The following is a 19,660-nucleotide window of genomic DNA, read 5'->3' on the forward strand; positions in this document are numbered from 1 at the left end:
GTCTTTCCAGTCCTACCTGATGATGCTGGGGATAGAACCCTGGATCTTCTGCATGGAAAGTGTATGTTCTACCACTAAGCTACAATCTCATCATCAAAGATGGCTGCATAATGATAAATTACTGCTCTACAGAAAATACTTGAAAATAAACTTCTGGATTGTTTTCTCCTGGTAAAGAATCTGGGTTAGAAGCGACTTCAGAAGAGCTTGTTTTCAGTCTCTTGCAACAGCAAGGTTCCTTAGTTATAAAACATTAGTGATAGATGTTTGTATAATCTGCCCTTTAGAACCAAATGCAATCCATAACACATATGTCATAAACTTGCTACTTGCCCTACTTTTCTAGCTGGCTCTTTAAGAAACTGCTAGGATTCTTTGCTCTGGAATTGTAGCCAAAGCAGTGCTAATCAACTGGCTGCCATGGGTCAGATACATCTAGAGCAACTTTAGTGGGAGCATTGAGTAGTCCTGAGACTACTCAAGTGATCTGAAAATTTTAGCAAGACAAAAGAAAGGTCATTTAATGTACTGGAGAAAATAATTTGTCCTATAGTCATGCCCTTCCAGTAGTGAGCTTCCTTTATGTAATCTTTCCAAGCCAAGAGTGACAAAAGGAACAGACTGGAGTTCAACAATGCCTCCAGCTGATATAATTGAATTTGCTCTTTAAGATTTAAGAAATCCTGCTTGCAACTAATAAGCATAGGCTCCACATTATTCTAGAGTTAGTGTTTTGTTTTTCTAAAAACATCAGAGGAAATAGCAACTTACCTCTTGTCCTGGATATATCCAATTAAATTCCACTTCTACATCTGGCTCCCCCAAAACTGTGCAGAGAACATTAATATCCTCACCACCTTCTGCATTATTGGATGATGCTTTGATTGTAGTTGAAGGTGGGCCACTGGGAACTGATTAAAAGGGATGTGGTTGGTGGAATAAAATGAAGATATTTTGCTCTTGAAGTTCTAGGTTTGACTAGGAGGAAAACAACCTTTGCTGGACTCTGTGCCTGTAACAGCATCTTTCCCTAAGTGTGTTTTTATTTAAATTTTGATACTGCTTCACTTAATTGTTATCCCACCCCTCACCCCCAGTTTAGATTGCTTTTAAATCTCTCACACTAACTCGAACTTCTGTGGTTGACAGCCATAATGAAATGTGTGGACACAGCTCTGTTTCTCTGTAGCATTAAAGGCTTATCTTTGTAAGATGCACTCAGTGTTTTCTACATTTCTATCAATTAAAACACTTCAGAATTCCCACTTCCATTTATGCTTTAATTTATTCCTGCCTCGCTTTATGCCTCAGTTTCCACTATGGTATTAATTTGGCTGACTTCCATTAGCCATTTAATCTCTGTTTTGTAACTGATCTGCATTGTGAAGATTTGGAGAACCTAAGAAGAATCCTGCTAGATCAGGTCAAAGCCTATCTAGTCTAGCATCCTGTTTACCAGCAGTAGTAATACCCCCATCTCCTATCATTGTTTCCCTGCAACTGGTATTCAGAGGCATGCTATTTCCTGGAAGACAAAGAGATGGCAATTTACCAAATGCAAGCTACCCACAGTATACCTTCAACCACATTGGGAGCCTGTTGACTGTTGACTATGTAATCGACCCATTAAATGATAATTTGAGCAGACATCTGCACCTGCTCTGAAATCTGGGACAGCATAGCCATGGGAAAATGCTAAGCTTCATGTGAACAGAGTTTACAGCTGATCATCTCCCTAAGTCGTAGGCACTACAGAAAGCTGTCACATAATAAATGATTATTTGTGGGTAAAAATGAATAAAACTGAGCAAGAAAGCTTACAGGGGGTTCCATCCTTAACCCACTCAATGCAGTGAGTGTGGAACATAAGAAGCTGCCTTATATTGCATCAAACTATTGGTCCATCTACACCAGGTCTGCTCAACTTCGGCCCTCCTGGGGATGTTGGCCTACAACTCTCATAATCTCTGTCTATTGGCCACTGTGGCTGGGGATTATGGGAGTTGTAGTCCAAAAAGAGCTTGAGGGCCTGATCTACACAGACTGTCTCTAAGGTTACAGATAGGAGTTTCTATCAATCCTATCTGGAGATGCTAGGGAGGGAGCTTGTTACCTTCTGTTTGCAAGTATGCAATTGGAATATTTTACAGTTCTCACATATGGTCTCCTATTCAAATGCAAGCTAGGGTAGACCCTGCTTAGCAAAGGACACAATTCATGTTTGCTGCCACAAGACCAGTTCTCAGCCAAAAGAGACTCGCTCTTTAAAAGAAAAGTGATATCTTTTTTCACCCAATGTTCCCCCAGAGATTAGGGGTTACCAATAAGAACTGTTTCAACACTTCTTGTAATATGCAAAAAGGCTGTAGGTTTCAGGGTAGAGATCTGGCTCCGGCTCCAGCAGAGTTCTTTTGATAAAATGAACTTGGACAATTTATCACATGTAATAACACAGGGTTTTGATCTAGATTATTGTCTTGGGGGGCATGTGATTGCTGCTGTGATTGCAAACCAGTCAGGATTGATTTGACTGCATGAACTGGTTCCCACCCCCACCCCCCCACAGAGCAGCTATACATGCGGCCACCATGATTTTTGGTGTTAGTTTAATGTTGAAAACATTGGTTCACATCCTGCCTAAGTATGCAGCCATGTGCTGGGAAGATGCATCCCTGCTGCAGTGAGCTTCCTGAGCTCCACAGTGGCTATCACGGTGGGGTGGGAGGGCAATTCTCATCAATCCCTCCTCCCCGCAGATCCCTGTGCCACCCAAAAATATGTGCCTGAGGGCACAAAGATGCTGAACCCAGTATCGTATAACAGTAAATTGCTGTGATATGATTCAGCATCTCTGTGCCAGGATCACAAAATTACTAATTGTGAATCAATGTAGGTGTACATCACATGCTGATTACATTTTGCCTGATGTGAATTGATCGCGTAAGCAGTGTACCATAAACACAGACCACCACCATGCTCAGGTTGAGCTGTATGGAAAGACCACACAGGGCAGCTGACACAGCTGTTCCCAATAGACTGTATACTCAGTTGCTCCATTAGTTTTACCTTCAACATAAAGCAGTTGATATTTAATGGAAATCTGAGGAGCTCCGTGTGATTCAGCTCTGCAGTAAACCACTCCTTTCTGATCGGATGTTGGGTGCTGATAGACAAAGCCCTTCTTCGTGTCATAGATAATATTGATTCCATCTGCTTTAATTTCTTCTGCTGGAAATTCCTGGTGCAGTGTTACTTTTGCTGATGGGCTGGTCACTCTGCAAGGAATCACTGCAGGTTTATCTGGGTTGAGGTAGACAACCTCAAAATAACTGGGAGAGGGAACAAAGAGCTCCCCTTTATCTGTGTAAAGAAGTGTACAACACACATGTAATCATCATGTACTTTTCATTACCATTATAACTCTGACTTCGTTGCAAATTTATTCATACAACCATGTGCACCTTTCTTATGAGGCAAGGCTACAACACCTGGGCTATTTCGTTTAGAAAAAAGATGACTGCGGGGAAACATGGTAGAGGTCTATAAAATCATGCATGGTGTGGAGAAAGTTGATAGAGAGAAATTCTCCTTCTCACATAACACTAGAACCAGGTGTCACCCCAAGAAATTGATTGCCAGAAAATTTAGGACCAGCAAATGGAAGTACTTCTTCACACAATGCATAATCAACTCGTGAAATTCTCCGCCACAAGATGTGGTGACAGGCAACAACCTGGATGGCTTTAAGAGAGGTTTGGATAACTTCATGGAGAGGTCTATCAATGGCTACTAGTCTGGAAACTATAGGCCCTCTCCAGCCTCAAAGGCAGGATGTCTCTGAGTACCAGTTCAGGGGAGTAACAGCAGGACGGAAGGCATGCCCTCAACTCCTGACTGTGGCTTCCAGCTGCATCTGGTGGGCCACTGTGTGAAACAGGTAGCTGGACTAGATGGGCCTTGGGCCTGATTCAGAAGGGCTGTTCTTAGGTTCTTAGGTTCTGTATGTAGGGTCTCCTTCCCATTTTCAGCTTGTTTGTACCTCCACTTTTAATGTATAAGCAAATAAGAGGCTGAAGTGAGAAAAAATGTCATTACACAAGGATGATTAATTGCATAAAGAAGCCTGAACATTATAGTTCCAGGAAATGTAAATCATCCTAGGAAAATGAACCAGTTTTGGGTGGCTGGGTGGGTTCAAAATGTTTAGCAAATGGGAGTAATGCAACGGAAAAGCAGCACGTAATCACTAACCTTTGCTGCTTATTTTGCTTGTATTATGAATTCACAGAGATGGAAAAATAGTAATAGTTTTACTTAATAATCCCTTGAAGATCCATTATCCAATCCATTACCTGCAAAAAAAATGTATGTTGAGCCTGTTCGTGACTCATCCTTCTTGCAGGTGTAGCCATTGCAGAGTAGCAGCCAACAGCTGTATTCACCAGTGTCTGCTGCAGTGGAATTCCCCAGGATCAGCTGACCATATCTGTCATGTTGCTTGATGCTAGAGAGAACCAAGACAAAGCACAAATAACTGTAGTTCAGGCTGGTTTTACACTCTCTCATATTACCTGGTGTCATCCTCCTTGATTTTGTTGCCAGACAACCCTATTTCTGAGTAACCCAGAGAGCACCCCTCTATTTATATTACTTTGGATGGCTATACAGCCCAGGACTACAGGATCATAGATCCTATGGTGAACTTTTCACCTGCCTGGGTTTGGCAAGACCCAAAGCTGGTCGCTCAGCATGAGCAAAGTGTGGGGCAACATGCCCCAAGGTCAGGATAGCGAGCACTGAATGGGGCACCCCCACCCCTCTCTCTTTCACAAGAGAAGGCAAACGCCAACGAGCAGACTCCATTTCAAAAGGCAAATTAATCAAGGTGGAAATCCTCTCTTCCACAAGAGATAACCATAGAGCATTCCTCGGGAATCACACGGATAAGCAGCACATTCCCTAACCCGGTCTGAATTAACACCTTAGCTGGCAAGGACTCAGGGAAATGAGCGCACCAAAACTGGAGATGTGTAATCTTGTACACGTGGAAGGCATCCTGTTCTTGAGATAGTCCAGCAGCTTTATTCAACACGTATAACACATCTACAAATGTTACTTTTGCTGTGTGGCATTAGTCACTTTGAATGTAAATTTGCCCTAACAAAGGCAAATAACTTATTTGTCGTGCATGGAAACCACCACCTTCAGAAATGAATTGCTTGGAAACTGCCTCAGGGCAGGTTTTGAGGTATATCTACCTCTGGCCAAAGCACATGGCCTTGAAATCTGCTTGGATCACTATCCTACAGACCCTCATTCCAGCAAGTTGTAGCCCTTTGCTCCTCACTTCTTTTCCCCGCCTTTCTGCCTGATTGTCATGCCCTCGATCTCAGACAGCGAGGAGGAAGGGGAAGCTGTCAACTTTTCAGCCGATGCCGGGGTGTCTGGGGGCAAAGCCCGGCTGTCAGTTTCCAAGAAACGGCTGAGGCAGATGATTCAGAGCAGGCACAACAACCTGAGACAGCAGAAACCGTGACGGACCAATCAGAAGAGGAGCTATGAAAGCAACCTCCACTGACTCCACAACAAAGGCGTATTACAAGGCGAAGAACTCAGCTTGAAACTATCAGGAGGAGTAAATGCCTCTTGCAGAGGGCTGATAAGCCTTGAATTCCTGCCAGCTGGGAGCTCTCGGCTTGTACTATAAATTACGTCACCAGCTTTCTATTCACTGCTGGAAAGCAACGTTTGTCAACTTTCGTGTTGACAGCTTGCAGCCAAGCCCAATAAAGAACTGTGTCTGAGCCATATCTTGTTTCTGCAGCTCCGTTTGATACTGTGAACTTCCCTGCCAGGTGGCCAGATACTGACACTGATCCCTGCAAGAAGACCGCTGCCAAGGTGCAATGAAAACACCAACTTTACCAGGAACAATAGGTAAACTAACCTCTTGCCCTTCTAAGCCTCCTTGCAACCTCTCTGCCTCTAGGGATGTGCATGGACCGTGGAGGTGCGTTCCGACGCTGGGGGTGTGTGTGTGCTGCTTTAAGGGTGGGGGGGTTGTACTTACTCCTCCCGCCACGTTCCCCCCTCCGGCGCTCCATTTTTAAGTAAAATCTTCAGGGCAGCAGCGTTCCTCCCTTCTGCCCCTGCCCCCTTGTTGACTGCAAAATGCAGAAGTAACATCCGCGCATGAACATGCCACTGACGCGCACGCAGAACATGCCACACATGCTGCGCGGACATTACTTCTGTGTTTTGCAGTCAACAAGAGGGCAGGGATGGCAGGGAGGAACGCTGCCACCCCGAAGATTTTACTTCTTTGGGGTGGGGGAAGCAGCAGGAGGGTTAAGTACAACCCTCCGCCCTTAAAGCGACACACACCGCCCCCCGGTGTCAGACCGCCGGACTGGGCAACATGCAAACCGGTTCGCAGGCCTCTAACATGGCCTGCGGACCGGTTCATACACATCCTTGTCTGCCTCCCCTTTTTCAAGCACTTTCTAGGCTCTGGTCTAAGCACCTTAGCCAAGCTGATCCATCTCTAATTAAGACTTCAGCTAAATTATTGCCAGATATAGTCTTGCCTAGTTAAGGCTTATTGTCTCACCTAACTAAACTTTTGCCTTCTGTATCCCCATGTTATGCTTAATAAAACTTTTCAACTGAATCCACATCTCCTTATCTTTCCAATACCTAAACTTTCTCAAATTTGATACTGCAACCAAACCGCTCCATCTATCTAAGCTAATTCCCCACTCTAAGCCAAAAACACCCTCAGAGCATTTAGCCAGCCATCTGGGGCACTTCTGGTAACAACTTCCCCTTTCACTCCCCCCTCTGTTTATTCAGAAATCAGGTAAAAATGCAAAATTTGCTTAAAGGTCACAATGAATGGTGATATTTTTAGGAGTAGTTTCAGCTTACATGTTAATATTTGAACATTTCCTCTGGAAATACAGCTAACATCTCATAATCCTCCTGCACCTTCATGAGATGTTCACATAAGACTCTGAACATACAGTAATCATCAGAGGCAGCAATCACGGTATGTTTCCTGCATCATTTGTTCATCTTTTCTCATGAAAAATTTCATGAGAGCATTCCCAGAAAATGTTCATGATGCAAAACGCTTATCCCTCTGTAACAGATTAAAGCTTTTGTCTCGGAGCAAGCTCACGTGAGGGGAAGGAAAAATGCTGAATTGTCCCTGCTGAGCTTTCTGGCAAAGGCTACTTGTAAAACTCTTCTGTATTTCTGATAGGTTCAAAAATGGCAGCTGCCACCATCCCTCTTTTCAACAAAGCTTGACCCTTCCTGGGTATGGGGGGGGGGAATCCCAGGGAAATGCTCTTTCTTTTGCTACTGGAAAAGTACACAAAGATCCTCCACATGCAAGCCTACATGTGGTGAGAAAACTGGTAGTTTGCTGAATGTCTAAGGACTTGACTGCACCAGAGCAAAAGCCCCTTTCAGCCCCTAGCTTCTCCTGAGTCAAAAACCCCACTTGGATAGGCTTGTAAAAGAAAAGAACAAAAAGAAAAACAGTTCTATTCAAATGCTACAGACTGCTTCCATCTGAGGCTTTCTCAGCTTTTAGTTTCAGGTAAAAATACTCAGTATTTTAAAAGAATACTTCGAAAAAGACACCAAATGATGTTGGGGCGGCACACTTTAAAAATCATGATTACCCAGTTGCAAGGAATAGGTATGTAGGAAAATACAAAAACACCTTTAAAAAGCTTACAGGGTCTTTTGCAATGCCCTGGCTAGATGGGTGAAGGCTAGTGTTTCTTAATTTAGTTACATTATAGGTAAACAATAATAGACCAGTATCAGGGGCGCACACAAAAGAAAAAGAAATTCTAATGAAAAATCTGACTAAACAAACTTTCCCTAGACTAAACTTCCCAAAGCCAAAGCTCTGGCTTGCTTTGTCTTGAAACTGGTTGAGAATCAAGCTTCCGGCCCTCCTGGCTTTCCAGAGACATTTTCCTGCAGCCAACCTTCAAGGCCACATGTCTTCCTCTGCACTCCCAGCCCGCTTCTTCCAACAACGAAGTCTTCTCTTCCTCCCAATGGTTCTCTAGGTCCCATCCACCTGATGTGCTGATTGGCTGAGCCCTGGAGTTCACCAGCCTGTCAGTCAGGACAGGTTATAGGAACATAGGAAGCTGCCATATACTGAGTCAGACAATCAGTCCATCTAGCTCAGTATTGTCTACCCAGATTGGCAGCGGCTTCTCCAAGGTTGCAGGCAGGAATCACTCTCGGCCCTATCTTAGAGATGCCAGGGAGGGAACTTGAAACTGTCTGCTCTTCCCAGAGTGGCTCCATTCCCTAAGAGGAATATCTCGAAGTGCTCACACATCAAGTCTCCCATTCATATGCAACCAGGGTGGACCCTGCTTAGCTAAGGGGACAAGTAATGCTTGCTACCACAAGACCAGCTCTCCTTTCCTCCTTCACTTCTGGTTAACTCTTTAGGGGAGGGCTGGCTGGTCACTACCTCAGACGTGGAAAGGTCTGAAACTATGGGGCATATAATATATATATATATTCCTTTAAAAATGTCATATACTGCTGATGTCACTGAAGTATGCACCAAAAACAAATTTACACAAGGGTTTGCGTGACTAAACGACAAACACCATCATATGATTTTCTTGTTTTCCTTGGTATTTGGTCAACTATATAAGAAGCAAAGGGGATGTCTAGGATTGCGTAGGCCAGGCTCCACTTTTCTGTATAGCCTAAGCAATAAAAAGGTCTAACAGTATGCCATGAGCACAGCTGAGAAATGGCCCTTAGAAGGCAGGGGGGTGGAGATGATAATTCCATGAGAAGAGGGTTCAAAATGGTGACAACAATGCTGCCTTTATCAATCATGTCTTGAAGATGAGGGGAGGAGGAGAGAAGGATGCTGTTCTTGTCAGCAATAAAAGGCAGCTCCCAGGAACAAGATTTCCGGGTGCACACGGAACTATTATTTACATACACACAGGCCATGTGTTCACAAGCTGCACAATCATAGTTAAAGGCTTAAATATAAAGGGCAATTTGGGTGTGCTCCCATGGAGCATGACATGACAACCTGATGTGGTTACCAAATGTAGTTTAATCCTAGTTAAATGCCACAGTGGGAACATGATCAGCATTAAAGCACAGATTATAAAAATTCGTAGTAGTAGTAGATTCTCATGTCACACTCCATGGGAGCACACTTGGCTGACTGATAGGAGTTAAGCTTTAACTATGATTGTGTGTATCATGAGAACATGGCCACAGTCATAAAAAAACAATCAAAATCTCAAAACATGGAAAGAAAAAAATAGTCAACAATTAGGTAGCACAAGAAAAGAATAATAAATCCATCTACCAGCCTAAAATAATTATACAATAGATGCCTTCCATGTAGCACAACTAAGACACCTTAAAATAAAATAAAATAAAATAAAATAAAATAAAATAAAAGCCGTGTCTTAAACCAGTGCCTGGACAACATAGGTTATTTAGTTTTGTAGATAGAACCCACTGTTAACACAGTCTTCTATTCCTTGGCTATCCCAGTTAGACTCCCATTGTGTCTTTGGGCTTCATCAGACTGATGAGGATTGCCTGGTGGCAGCCATGAGACAAATACATTACACCAGGTCAGCTCATTGTCATTAAAATACCCTTTAGTGGAACTAGCAGAAGAGTAAGTAAACTGATTATAGTTTATGATTACATGCCTACAGTACAAACTGCAAGTTATTCAATACTGAACTACTACAATATTGAGAAGAAATTCTGCCTGAGGAATTTGGCCTCCACAAGTCAACAAAAGCTGCCAAATATGTTTGGAGCATCCATTAGATGAGACAAATTAAGGTCAGCATTAATTAATTCACCATACAATGTTATCTGCTTAACTTCTCTACATATAAACCATCCAGCAATCAATATCAATTGCCTGGTGAACAACTTGCCCCTCCTTTTCTTCCAAAATGTACACAGAGTATTTGGTAATGTCTATAATAAATAAACCCTTAACAGTAATTGTTTTGCTTATTTATTGCAATTTCACCCCCTTCCACCTTTTGGTAAATGGATGAAACACCTTTAGCATCTATTTGAACTGAAAGGCAACTATCTTCCAGAATCATACATGTTTTGTTCCATGAAAGAATGTGTGAGAGAGAACAGCTTTCTACATTTCTCCGTTCCTGAGTTTTAGATGTTTACAAAGGCTTTGCACTCACATATTGACATGATAGGGTATCCTAAGCATTATCAATAGTGGCCAACTTCTTGACTAGCAAAGCACTGGTGCATCAGGGTTGCGTTCTAGACTATGGCTGTGCTGGTGCATGTAGGGGAAGGGAAACCATCTCCTCTTCCTTCACCACTCAAAAATATGTTCCTGAGCATCAGAACAATATTTTCATGTGGCACAGGCAGCTGCAGAAGCAAGAAGAGGTCATTTTTGAACTCCCACATGCTCCAGCTCAGCTTTAGTCTAGAATGCAGCACTGCTGCACCGGTGCTTTGTTAGGATGTTGGCCACTATATTCTTATTTAATTGCACTCTTTATTTCCCTCCCCAACCTTCTGCAGAAAAGGATCCTAAGCCTTTATTATATTATTATTATTATTATTATTATTATTATTATTATTGATACATAAATAAACTTCATTTGTTAGCTGCCCCATAACAAATTGTTCTCAGTGCAGCTCATACATAGCATGTCATTTAAAACATCGAATAAAAATACATAAAACACAACAAATATCACAACACACACACACATACCCCCAAAGCCTGAGTGAACAAAATGCTTTCACTTGGCACCTAAAAGAACAAAGTGCTAGTGCCAGGTGAGCCTTGATGGGAAGACTATTCCATAAACGGGGTGCCACCACCAAAAAGGCCCGCTCCCAGTAGCCACCTGCCTCAGCTCATTTGGCGGGGCAGGGCCTCTGAAGATCTTAAGGTCCAGGTTGGGACATATGAGGCAAGCTGCTCTCTCAGGTAACCTGGTCCGAAGCTATTTAGGGCTTTAAAGGTTAAAACCAGCTTTAAAGGTTTGAATTGGGCCCAGAAATGGACCAGGAGCCAGTGCAGCTGATGAAGCACTGGCATAAGATGATCCAAATACCCAGCCCCAGTTAATAATCTTGCAGCCCTACTTTGTATCAGCTACAGTCTCTGGACTATTTTCAAAGGCAGCCCCACATACAATGCATTGCAATAATCTAAGTGGGAAGTTACCACCAGAGCCTGGGTAACTGTGGCCAATCTGTCTCTATCCAGGTAAGGTTGCAGTTGGTGTATCAGTCGGTCGAAGCTGAAAAAAAGGTGCTCTGAGCCACAGAGGCCACTTGAACCTCTAGCAACAGTGTTGGCTCAACGAGCACCTCCAGACTCTGAATTTGGTCCTTCAGGTGCAGTGCAACCCTATCTAGAACCGACTGAACATCATTCACCGAGGCAGAGGAACCACCGACCAACAGTACTTCTGTCTTGTCTGGATTGCGTCTCAACTTGTTCACCCTCATCCAGGCAACTGCTGCATCATGCACTGATTCAAGACAGTCACCACCTCAGTTTTATATATCTCAAAAAGAGAGATATATAAAACTGCTATTACTCTTTCATGAGACCTCGGAATAAGATGGGCTCTAACCCTACATAAAAGAAAAACAAGTTTCATCCCACAAATTGAGTGTACTATTATATTATTTTTGACTTTAAGGAGAATAGCTATCACCATAGCAGGGGCATAGCAAGGTTGGAGTGGGCCCAGAGACAAGATTTTAAAATGCCCCCCCCCCCCAACACACACACTCAGCTCATGAAGTAAAGAAATCTTAAATGAGGCTGAATAGTGGTAACAAAACGCATAGTAAAATTTATATATAAATATATATATATATATATATATATATATATATATATATATATATATATATAAAACACCTATGTGCTACAACAGAACATCATACTAAATTATATATATATATATATATATATATATATATATATATATATATATATCTCCTATGTGCCACAACAGATCATACTAAATTTATTTATTTTTATATATATATATATATATATATATATATATATATATATATATATATATATATATAACACCTATGTGCCACAGCAGAACATCATACTATTTTTTTTAAAGGTTTTATAAATTGTGGACGATGCAAGTCATTTAATGGTACTAGAGAAATACATGCTCTTCTGGTAGCTCCAGGTCTTAACACTCACATCAATTTTGGAGGATGAATACAACTGAAGGAAGCCTGGGCGGGTGCACAGCTGGGGGAGTCAGTCATGTGACTTGCTTCGGGGGGGGCAAGGCAGGGGCCCCCAGACAACTGTCTCCCCTTGCCGTATTATAGTTACACCCCTGCACCATAGCAAGGGGGGTTTACTGAAACTAAAAGGTTAATGCATGTTGTAGGACTAAAACAAATATCACTGGACACAATTCCAATTAGGGGGGAGAGCTGGTCTTGTGGTAGCAATCATGACTTGTCCCCTTAGCTAAGCAGGGTCTGCCCTGGTTGCATATGAATGGGAGACTAGAAGTGTCAGCACTGTAAGATATTCCCCACAGGGGATGAAGCCGCTCTGGGAAGAGCAGAAGGTTCCAAGTTCCTTCCCTGGCATCTCCAAGATAGGGCTGAGAGAGATTCCTGCCTGCAACCTTGGAGAAGCTGCTGCCAGTCTGTGAAGACAATGCTGAGCTAGATAGACCAATGGTCTGACTCTGTATAAGGCAGCTTCCTATGTTCCTATGTAATCAGTGTTCCCTCTAAGGTGTGTGCATGCTCACACTTTTTTTTTATGTCCGCTCAGTTAATTTTAGATCTCACTTAATTTTAGATCTTGATTGTTTAATCAAGAAGGTCCCACTCTGAATGCATGTGTGCAAACACTGCCTTGATACTGCCACCCAGAACAAAACTCATTCCGCACACAGATGAAAAAATTAGAACACTGGACACAACCCATGCATGTTGTAGAGCTACGCAAATATTATTTATTTATTATTTATTATGTATTTATTCAATTTCTATTCTACCCTTCCAAAAAATGGCTCAGGGCGGTTTACACAGAGAAATAATAAATAAATAAGATGGATCCCTGTCCCTAAAGGCCTCACAATCTAAAAAGAAACACAAGATAGACACCAACAACAGTCACTGGAGGTACTGTGCTGGGGGTGGATAGGGCCAGTTATTCTCCCCCTGCTAAATAAAGAGAATCACCACGTTAAAAGGTGCCTCTTTGCCCAGTTAGCAGGGGTTTATTGTACACAATCCAGCAAATGTTAGTCACTACCAAGACCAATAGAAATCAGTAACACAAAAATGAGTAACAATGAACCCCATTCCACAGCTTTCAATTGCATGAAGTCACAACTGTTTGCTAGTCATTATGGACACTGTGTGTTCTTGCTGAACGCTACATTTCTTAATGGAAAACGCCATGTTTCTTTAATGTGGAGCTCTATTGGTACATTCCACCTCTAAAATCATGCTGATCAAAGCAAGGATAATGTGTCAGGAGCAAGCAGGCAAGACATTTACAAAGAACCTATATCTGGACCCATTAGAGAAAACACTTTCATCCTAATTTCTTTGTAATTTCTCCCATCTTGTGTAACACAATCCAGACCCTTACCTTTCAGTGCTGTATTTTGACAAACAGGGATTGGATTCAAAAATCTAGCCCTTATCCTATCTTCATTGTATATTATCTATGGGTGATAGGTAGAGTTTTTGACTCTCAGATTTAAGAGGACAAAATCAGATACTCTCCCAAAACATTCCTTATTGCATCCCAAGAGAGGCTAAGTAGTAGTGCCTGCAAAGAGATCAGGAGAAATGCTAGTCTAAGTTTCTTTAACTAGTAAGTGTGGCTAGATTTGCAGCCTAAGTCTGAGATTTCACTAGGCATTGCTTATTCGCTTTCTAGCAGATGGGTTACCAGAAACTTGTTTTTGAAAATAATGTTTTTTTGTAAGCTCCACCCAGTTTCAGTCTCGGCATTTGCAGACTGCTTGCATAGAATTATACAGAATGCACGCAGGTCTGCATACCGGATCTGGACACATTTGCACAGCTTGTGCAAATGCACCCAACATAAGCAGAAAAGTTGTACTACTCAAAAAGGAGGTACCAAGTTGTGTTTTTGACACATTTTCTCTGTTTTGTCTGTACCCCTTGCTGGCTGGTCTTGTCATTCTCAAGCTCTGAAAGTTAAAGGAGTTCCGTTAGATAGGCATGCGCCACTCCTAAGTTGCATTTTGTGTGGTGCTCTAAGTTTGTGCTCTAAGTATATGTGTATTGGTGTAGCCAAAAGGCTGTGTCAGATAAACATTGCATCCTAGCTATTGCTGTATTGTGCTTTATTTATTATTTATTTACAATATTTATACCTTACCCCTCCAGTGTACTACTGCTCGGAGCAGCTCACAACAATAAGATAGATACAAGATACAATAAAAGTAATAAAATCAACTAAATTAAACAAAAAAGTTGTCAGATTAAAAACCACAATCAGGTTCAAATTAAAGGTTATTTTAAAAGCTAAAAACTGAAAATTATAAAAAGCTAAAGAACCTACCAGATATAACATTAAAAAGCCTCCTTAAAAAGGTGTGTTTTAAGATGTTTTTTAAAAAACACTGGGGGAGGGAGCATGGTGAAGCTCTTCAGGGAGGGTGTTCCAAAGCCGAGGGGCCACAACCAAAAAGGCCCTGTCTCTAGTCCCTGCCAACCGGATCTCTGTCAGTGGCGGGGCCATGAGCAGGGCCTGAGATGATGAGTGGAGGGCCCTGACAGATTCATATGGGCAAATGCGCAGGTACCCCGGCCCCAAGCTGTGTAGGGCTTTAAAGGTCAATACCAGCATCTGGAATCTAGCCCGAATGTGGACCAGTAGCCAATGAAGCTGACACAGGAAGGGTGTAATACTCATGAAGTGACTTGTACCCAAGAGCATCCTTGCGGCAGCATTCTGAACCAGCTGAAGCTTTCGAACAGTCTTCAAAGGCAGTCTCACATAGAATGCATTGCAGTAGTCCAATCTGGATGTTACCAATGCATGAGTGACTGAGGTCAAGTCCGACTTCTCCAAGTAGCCTCGCTCTCCTAAGGACATCCCTCCTTCCCAGCACTGCTTTCCTCTATTGCCTCCCCACTGTGACAGCCAGAGGTGACCGAGTTTTGAAGATGCACCTCCACATGATGTACACAGACACACTTCTGCATACCAGCTGTAGTTGGCAAAAGGCACTTCTGCACACCGTCGGCACCTGTGCCTCCAAGGACAGTGTTGGGTCCAGAAGCACCCCCAAGCTGTGGACTTTGTCTTTCAGAGGGAGCGCGTCCAAGATCAGATTTACCTCATTACTCGGATGATCAGTTCTACCAGTCAAGAGCACTTCCATCTTATGTGGATTACGTTTCAGCTTGTTTGTCCCGATCCAGTCCAGAACAGCCTCCAAGCCCCGGTTCAGAGCATCCACTGCCTCCCTGGTGTCTGCTGACTTAAAAGATAGGTAGAACTGGGTGTCATCAGCATATTGATGGCACCGCAACCCACACCTACAGATGACCTCTCCCAGGGGCCTCATGTAAATGTTAAACAGCATGTGGGACAGAATAGATCCTTGTGGCACCCCATAGGCCAAAGGCCAAGGGGTGGAGCAGGCATCCCGCAGGACCACTTTCTGAGTACGACCCTCTAGGTAGGAGTGGAACGACTGTATAACCGTGCCCCCAAGTCCCAACCCAGAGAGACATTCCAGAAGAATACAATGGTCAATGGTATCGAATGCAGCTGAGAGGTCCAGGAGGACCCGGCCCTGAGTCACTCCCAGATGGGTCTGTGGCAACCGTAACCGAACTGCCCTAGATTATCTTAATAGGTGGCAGGCAAAGAAGGCAATCTCTTAAATACCGGGACCTAAGCCAGGTATTTCATATTCATGTACTGAAACTCAGAGTGTGATGTCAGGATTATCTGGCTACAGGAAGGTGTCTGATTGGATCGCCCTCCTCCTTTGCTGATGTCACTGGCAATTCTGGCGGCTGCCACCACAATGATGTTCCCAGAGACAGCATGCACAGAGGTGCATTGCATGGGGGATTTCTAGCAGTTAGCAAACAGGGCTTCAGAGCCATACATAGCTCCTGGTTCTATCCCATGACTAGCAGAAGAAGCAGCTGTTATACAAAAGAAATAATGAAATAGGTTTGCATCATTCATACATATTACAGAATTCAGCTTTTCTTGGCACAGAATTAAGTTTTATGCTACAGAGTTTTGATTTAATTTAAGCACACTCCCCAAACCCAGGAAAAAAGTACGAGATCACATGCACCCAAATCCCCTATGCATGTTTACTTGGAAGAAAGTCCTACTGGTGGACATGCAGAAAATTACTCAAATTAGTCCCATTGAAAATAAAATGACAAATTATTTACCCTTTTTATTTCAATGGGAGAGGAGAGCTGGTCTTGTGGTAGCCAGCATTACTTGTCCCCTTTGCTAAGCAGGGTCTGCCCTGGTTGCATAGGAATGGGAGACTAGAGGTGTGAGCACTGTAAGATATTACCCTTAGAGGATGGAGCTGACCTGGGAAGAGCAGAAGGTTCCAAGTTCCCTCCCTGGCATCTCCAAGATAGGGCTGAGAGAGATTCCTGCCTCCAAGGTTGGAGAAGCCACTGCCATTCTGTGTAGACAATACTGAGTTAGATGGACCAGTGGTATGACTCGGTATAAGGCAGCTTTCTATGTTTCTAACTGTGAGTAGTTTTCCACATTATGTCAGCCAGTGAGTTCAATGGGGCTTACTCCCAAGTCAGTGTGCATAGGATTGCAGTGTTAACATGAAAAGGACTGCATTGATCAAATGTCTAGTTCATAGTGTTCTAGCCAGAAATAGGGAATGCACTTAAACATTGCTGCGTTTGATAAATATAAACAACTTCCATGGAGGTCTTGGCTCCTTACGTCCCTGCTACAGCCTTCAACAGGCTGCAACCCCCTGCTGATTAATCTGTTGTATACACAAATGTCTAATATGATGTTTTGTAATTAGGCTACTGTCCACTTTAAATGACAGTAGCTCCATTCAGAACTTCTTGTGACACAAGCACAGGACCAGATGGTCCTGCTGTGCCACTGGCATTACACAAAGACTGTCTGCTTAGGACTTACTACCCTTTGAACTGCCTTAGAAGGCATGCTTTCCCTCTTGCAGCTCAGCAGAATAGATGTCGTCTTAGTCTCCCATGTACAGGTTACATCCAAATCAGATTACAGCAATGTGCTGTAATTGCCTTTAAAAGCAATTCAGATTAAGCTACAATTGGTGCAGACTGCAGCTGCAAGGTCGTAAGCAGGAGCAAGATACTGATTCTTTATCTGCTGCCCTTAGATCAGCATCTTGAGTTCCTGATCTCTGGTTTGCCTCTGAGACTGGTTTGACAGATAGCAGAGACAGGGCCTCTTTGCTGGTGGCACTGCAACTTTAGAACTTTCTCCCCAGGAAAATATGACAGGCTCCCTCTCTTTCTGACTTTGGACAGCTACTGAAGAAATTTTTATTTCATCAGGCCTTTCATATGGCCTTTTAATACATTTTATTCAGTCAATTGTTTGTAGGTTGCTGGTTCTATATTCTACTTTGTTTCGTGGATTGTATTTTATATTGATTGGTTTTAACTGACATTGGCTCATTTTACAAGGAAGTGTGGAAGATAAACATCTAATATTATATATATATATTCATATTTCATAATTTTTTCAACATTCATATTTTTTTAATGGATACAGCGACATACTGGTGTTTTTGCACAAATAAGCAAAATACATATAAGAATAGAAAGGTAGTTAATTCTCTGCTACATACAAATACATAACTACCTTTCTATTCTTCCTCATAGACTGACTGACTTGTCATAGCTTAATGTTCTTGACAAAAGCATTTCCCCGAATTAATGTAAATCATCAGCTTTACATATGTACTAAGGGAAATTGGAGTAAGGTTATCTCCTGACATGTCTTCTGTGCCCTACAATATTTAGCTGTGGGTCAAAATAATCTACAGCTCAGTACGTTGTAATACGGTATTTTAGTTGGTCGTTGTAAAGATATTATCCTAATTTGGACTTTGTACATTTTTTCCTATGGGTCCAACACAGCTACGTGTGATTTTTTAATATCTTTGCATGGGTAAAACACACTGACCAACATGCTGCACATCAGTAGGTAAGCATAAGGAGGACTGCAGGTCCACAGGGAGCCTTCAGTGTCCCAGTGTTCCAGTGTTCACGTTGCACAGTCAAGTGGACATGAATGAGGTGGGAAGCGATTTTCACCTCTCTCTCCTCCCTCCAAAAGCCCTTTCCAATTTCAGAAATCTGTTCCTGAGGACTGTGCAACCCTCAGGAATTTCTTTCCGCAACTAGAAATGGCTAGGCCAGTCATTCAAATGCAATGATCATTATCTTGAGAATTTTTAGAGCATTTTACTCCCTCTCGGCTCCTCTCTTCTCCCTTTCATATAGCAGCCTGTGTCTGCTCTGCTCAAAAGTGTGGTGGAGGCACTGCTGAGGCAAGTTGTCTCATCACCATAAACAGGAACTAGTTCTTCATGCAGCAATCTGATGCCTCCCACATATCCTCCTTCCGAATTTAGATTGTGCATGCACATTTTCTGCTGACCCAGCTCCAGACAGAGAGGGAATTTTGATCAGCTACAAGATTAATACGTTGTGTCTTATCATATGGGTCACAACACATTTGAAAATGAGTTTGTTATTGTACAAACAGAAATAATTTAAACAGAAGCGAGGATCGTAGTCCCCCTACCCGCAAGACCTTTATTTAGCGAGTAATCTCCTCACTGGACTTGTTGTCCATTTGCATGGAGGAAGCCCAACTCCAATAACAATAGCAAAAAGAAAGAGCAGCAACTCCTCCCACCCCAAGTTCTTGGAAATGACAGATTTCTAGGGTTCCCAGACTTCCAGGACTCACCTAGAGTTTCCAGAAATTTGTTTTAATTTCCAGGAAAGGTTGAAAAATAATCCTGGAGATTATAATCAATTGACATTATGAAAAAAATATTGGGGTGGAACGGATCTCCAGGAACAGTTTCAGTCAGAGTTGGCAACCCCCATGGTCTTAGATTAGAGGGAGGGAAACACCAGTGGACTTCTCACTGTGGCTTTTCTCTGGAGCCAGGAGAAGGGCAAACCTGCCCCCCTGCCTTTCTCAGAGGCTCAGGACAACATCTGGAAGATCCTGCCCCCCATCTCTGCCTTCTTCTGTTTTTGCAATTATGATTAAGGGTAACATGAGAGCATGCAATGCCACATGAGCGTGTGTTGCAAAACCTTGATTTTAAAAAAATAACTTTTTATTAAATTTTTCACAACATAAGATACACACGCATACACAAAAAGAAAAAAGAGAGAAAAAGAAAGAAAGAAAAACACACACACACACACACACAAGACAAGAGGACTTCGCTCTCATCATTAGAACAAGTATCAGTTACAATACCCAAGTCTTGCCTGTAATTTAATCGTTCTCCCTCTGATAAATCGTATGAAAGTCAGCTCTAGGGCATTTTAA

At 42.6% G+C, this 19,660-nt stretch overlaps 1 protein-coding gene across 3 annotated transcripts in view; it reads right to left on the reverse strand.

Annotated features, from left to right (window-relative positions):
* PDGFRL (platelet derived growth factor receptor like) overlaps positions 1-19,660 on the reverse strand; it is a 39,416-nt gene that overhangs the window by 2,872 nt on the left and 16,884 nt on the right. For all 3 annotated transcript variants that reach the window (XM_053257726.1, XM_053257729.1, XM_053257727.1), the window contains exons 3-5: positions 4,353-4,504; positions 3,067-3,360; positions 772-911 (exon numbers count right to left, since the gene is read on the reverse strand). In XM_053257726.1, coding sequence (XP_053113701.1) covers positions 772-911; positions 3,067-3,360; positions 4,353-4,504 — 586 coding nt within the window. The remainder of the gene's footprint in view (positions 1-771; positions 912-3,066; positions 3,361-4,352; positions 4,505-19,660) is intronic.

This window comes from Hemicordylus capensis, chromosome 5 (assembly GCF_027244095.1).
Source record: "Hemicordylus capensis ecotype Gifberg chromosome 5, rHemCap1.1.pri, whole genome shotgun sequence".
NCBI lineage: Eukaryota > Metazoa > Chordata > Lepidosauria > Squamata > Cordylidae > Hemicordylus > Hemicordylus capensis.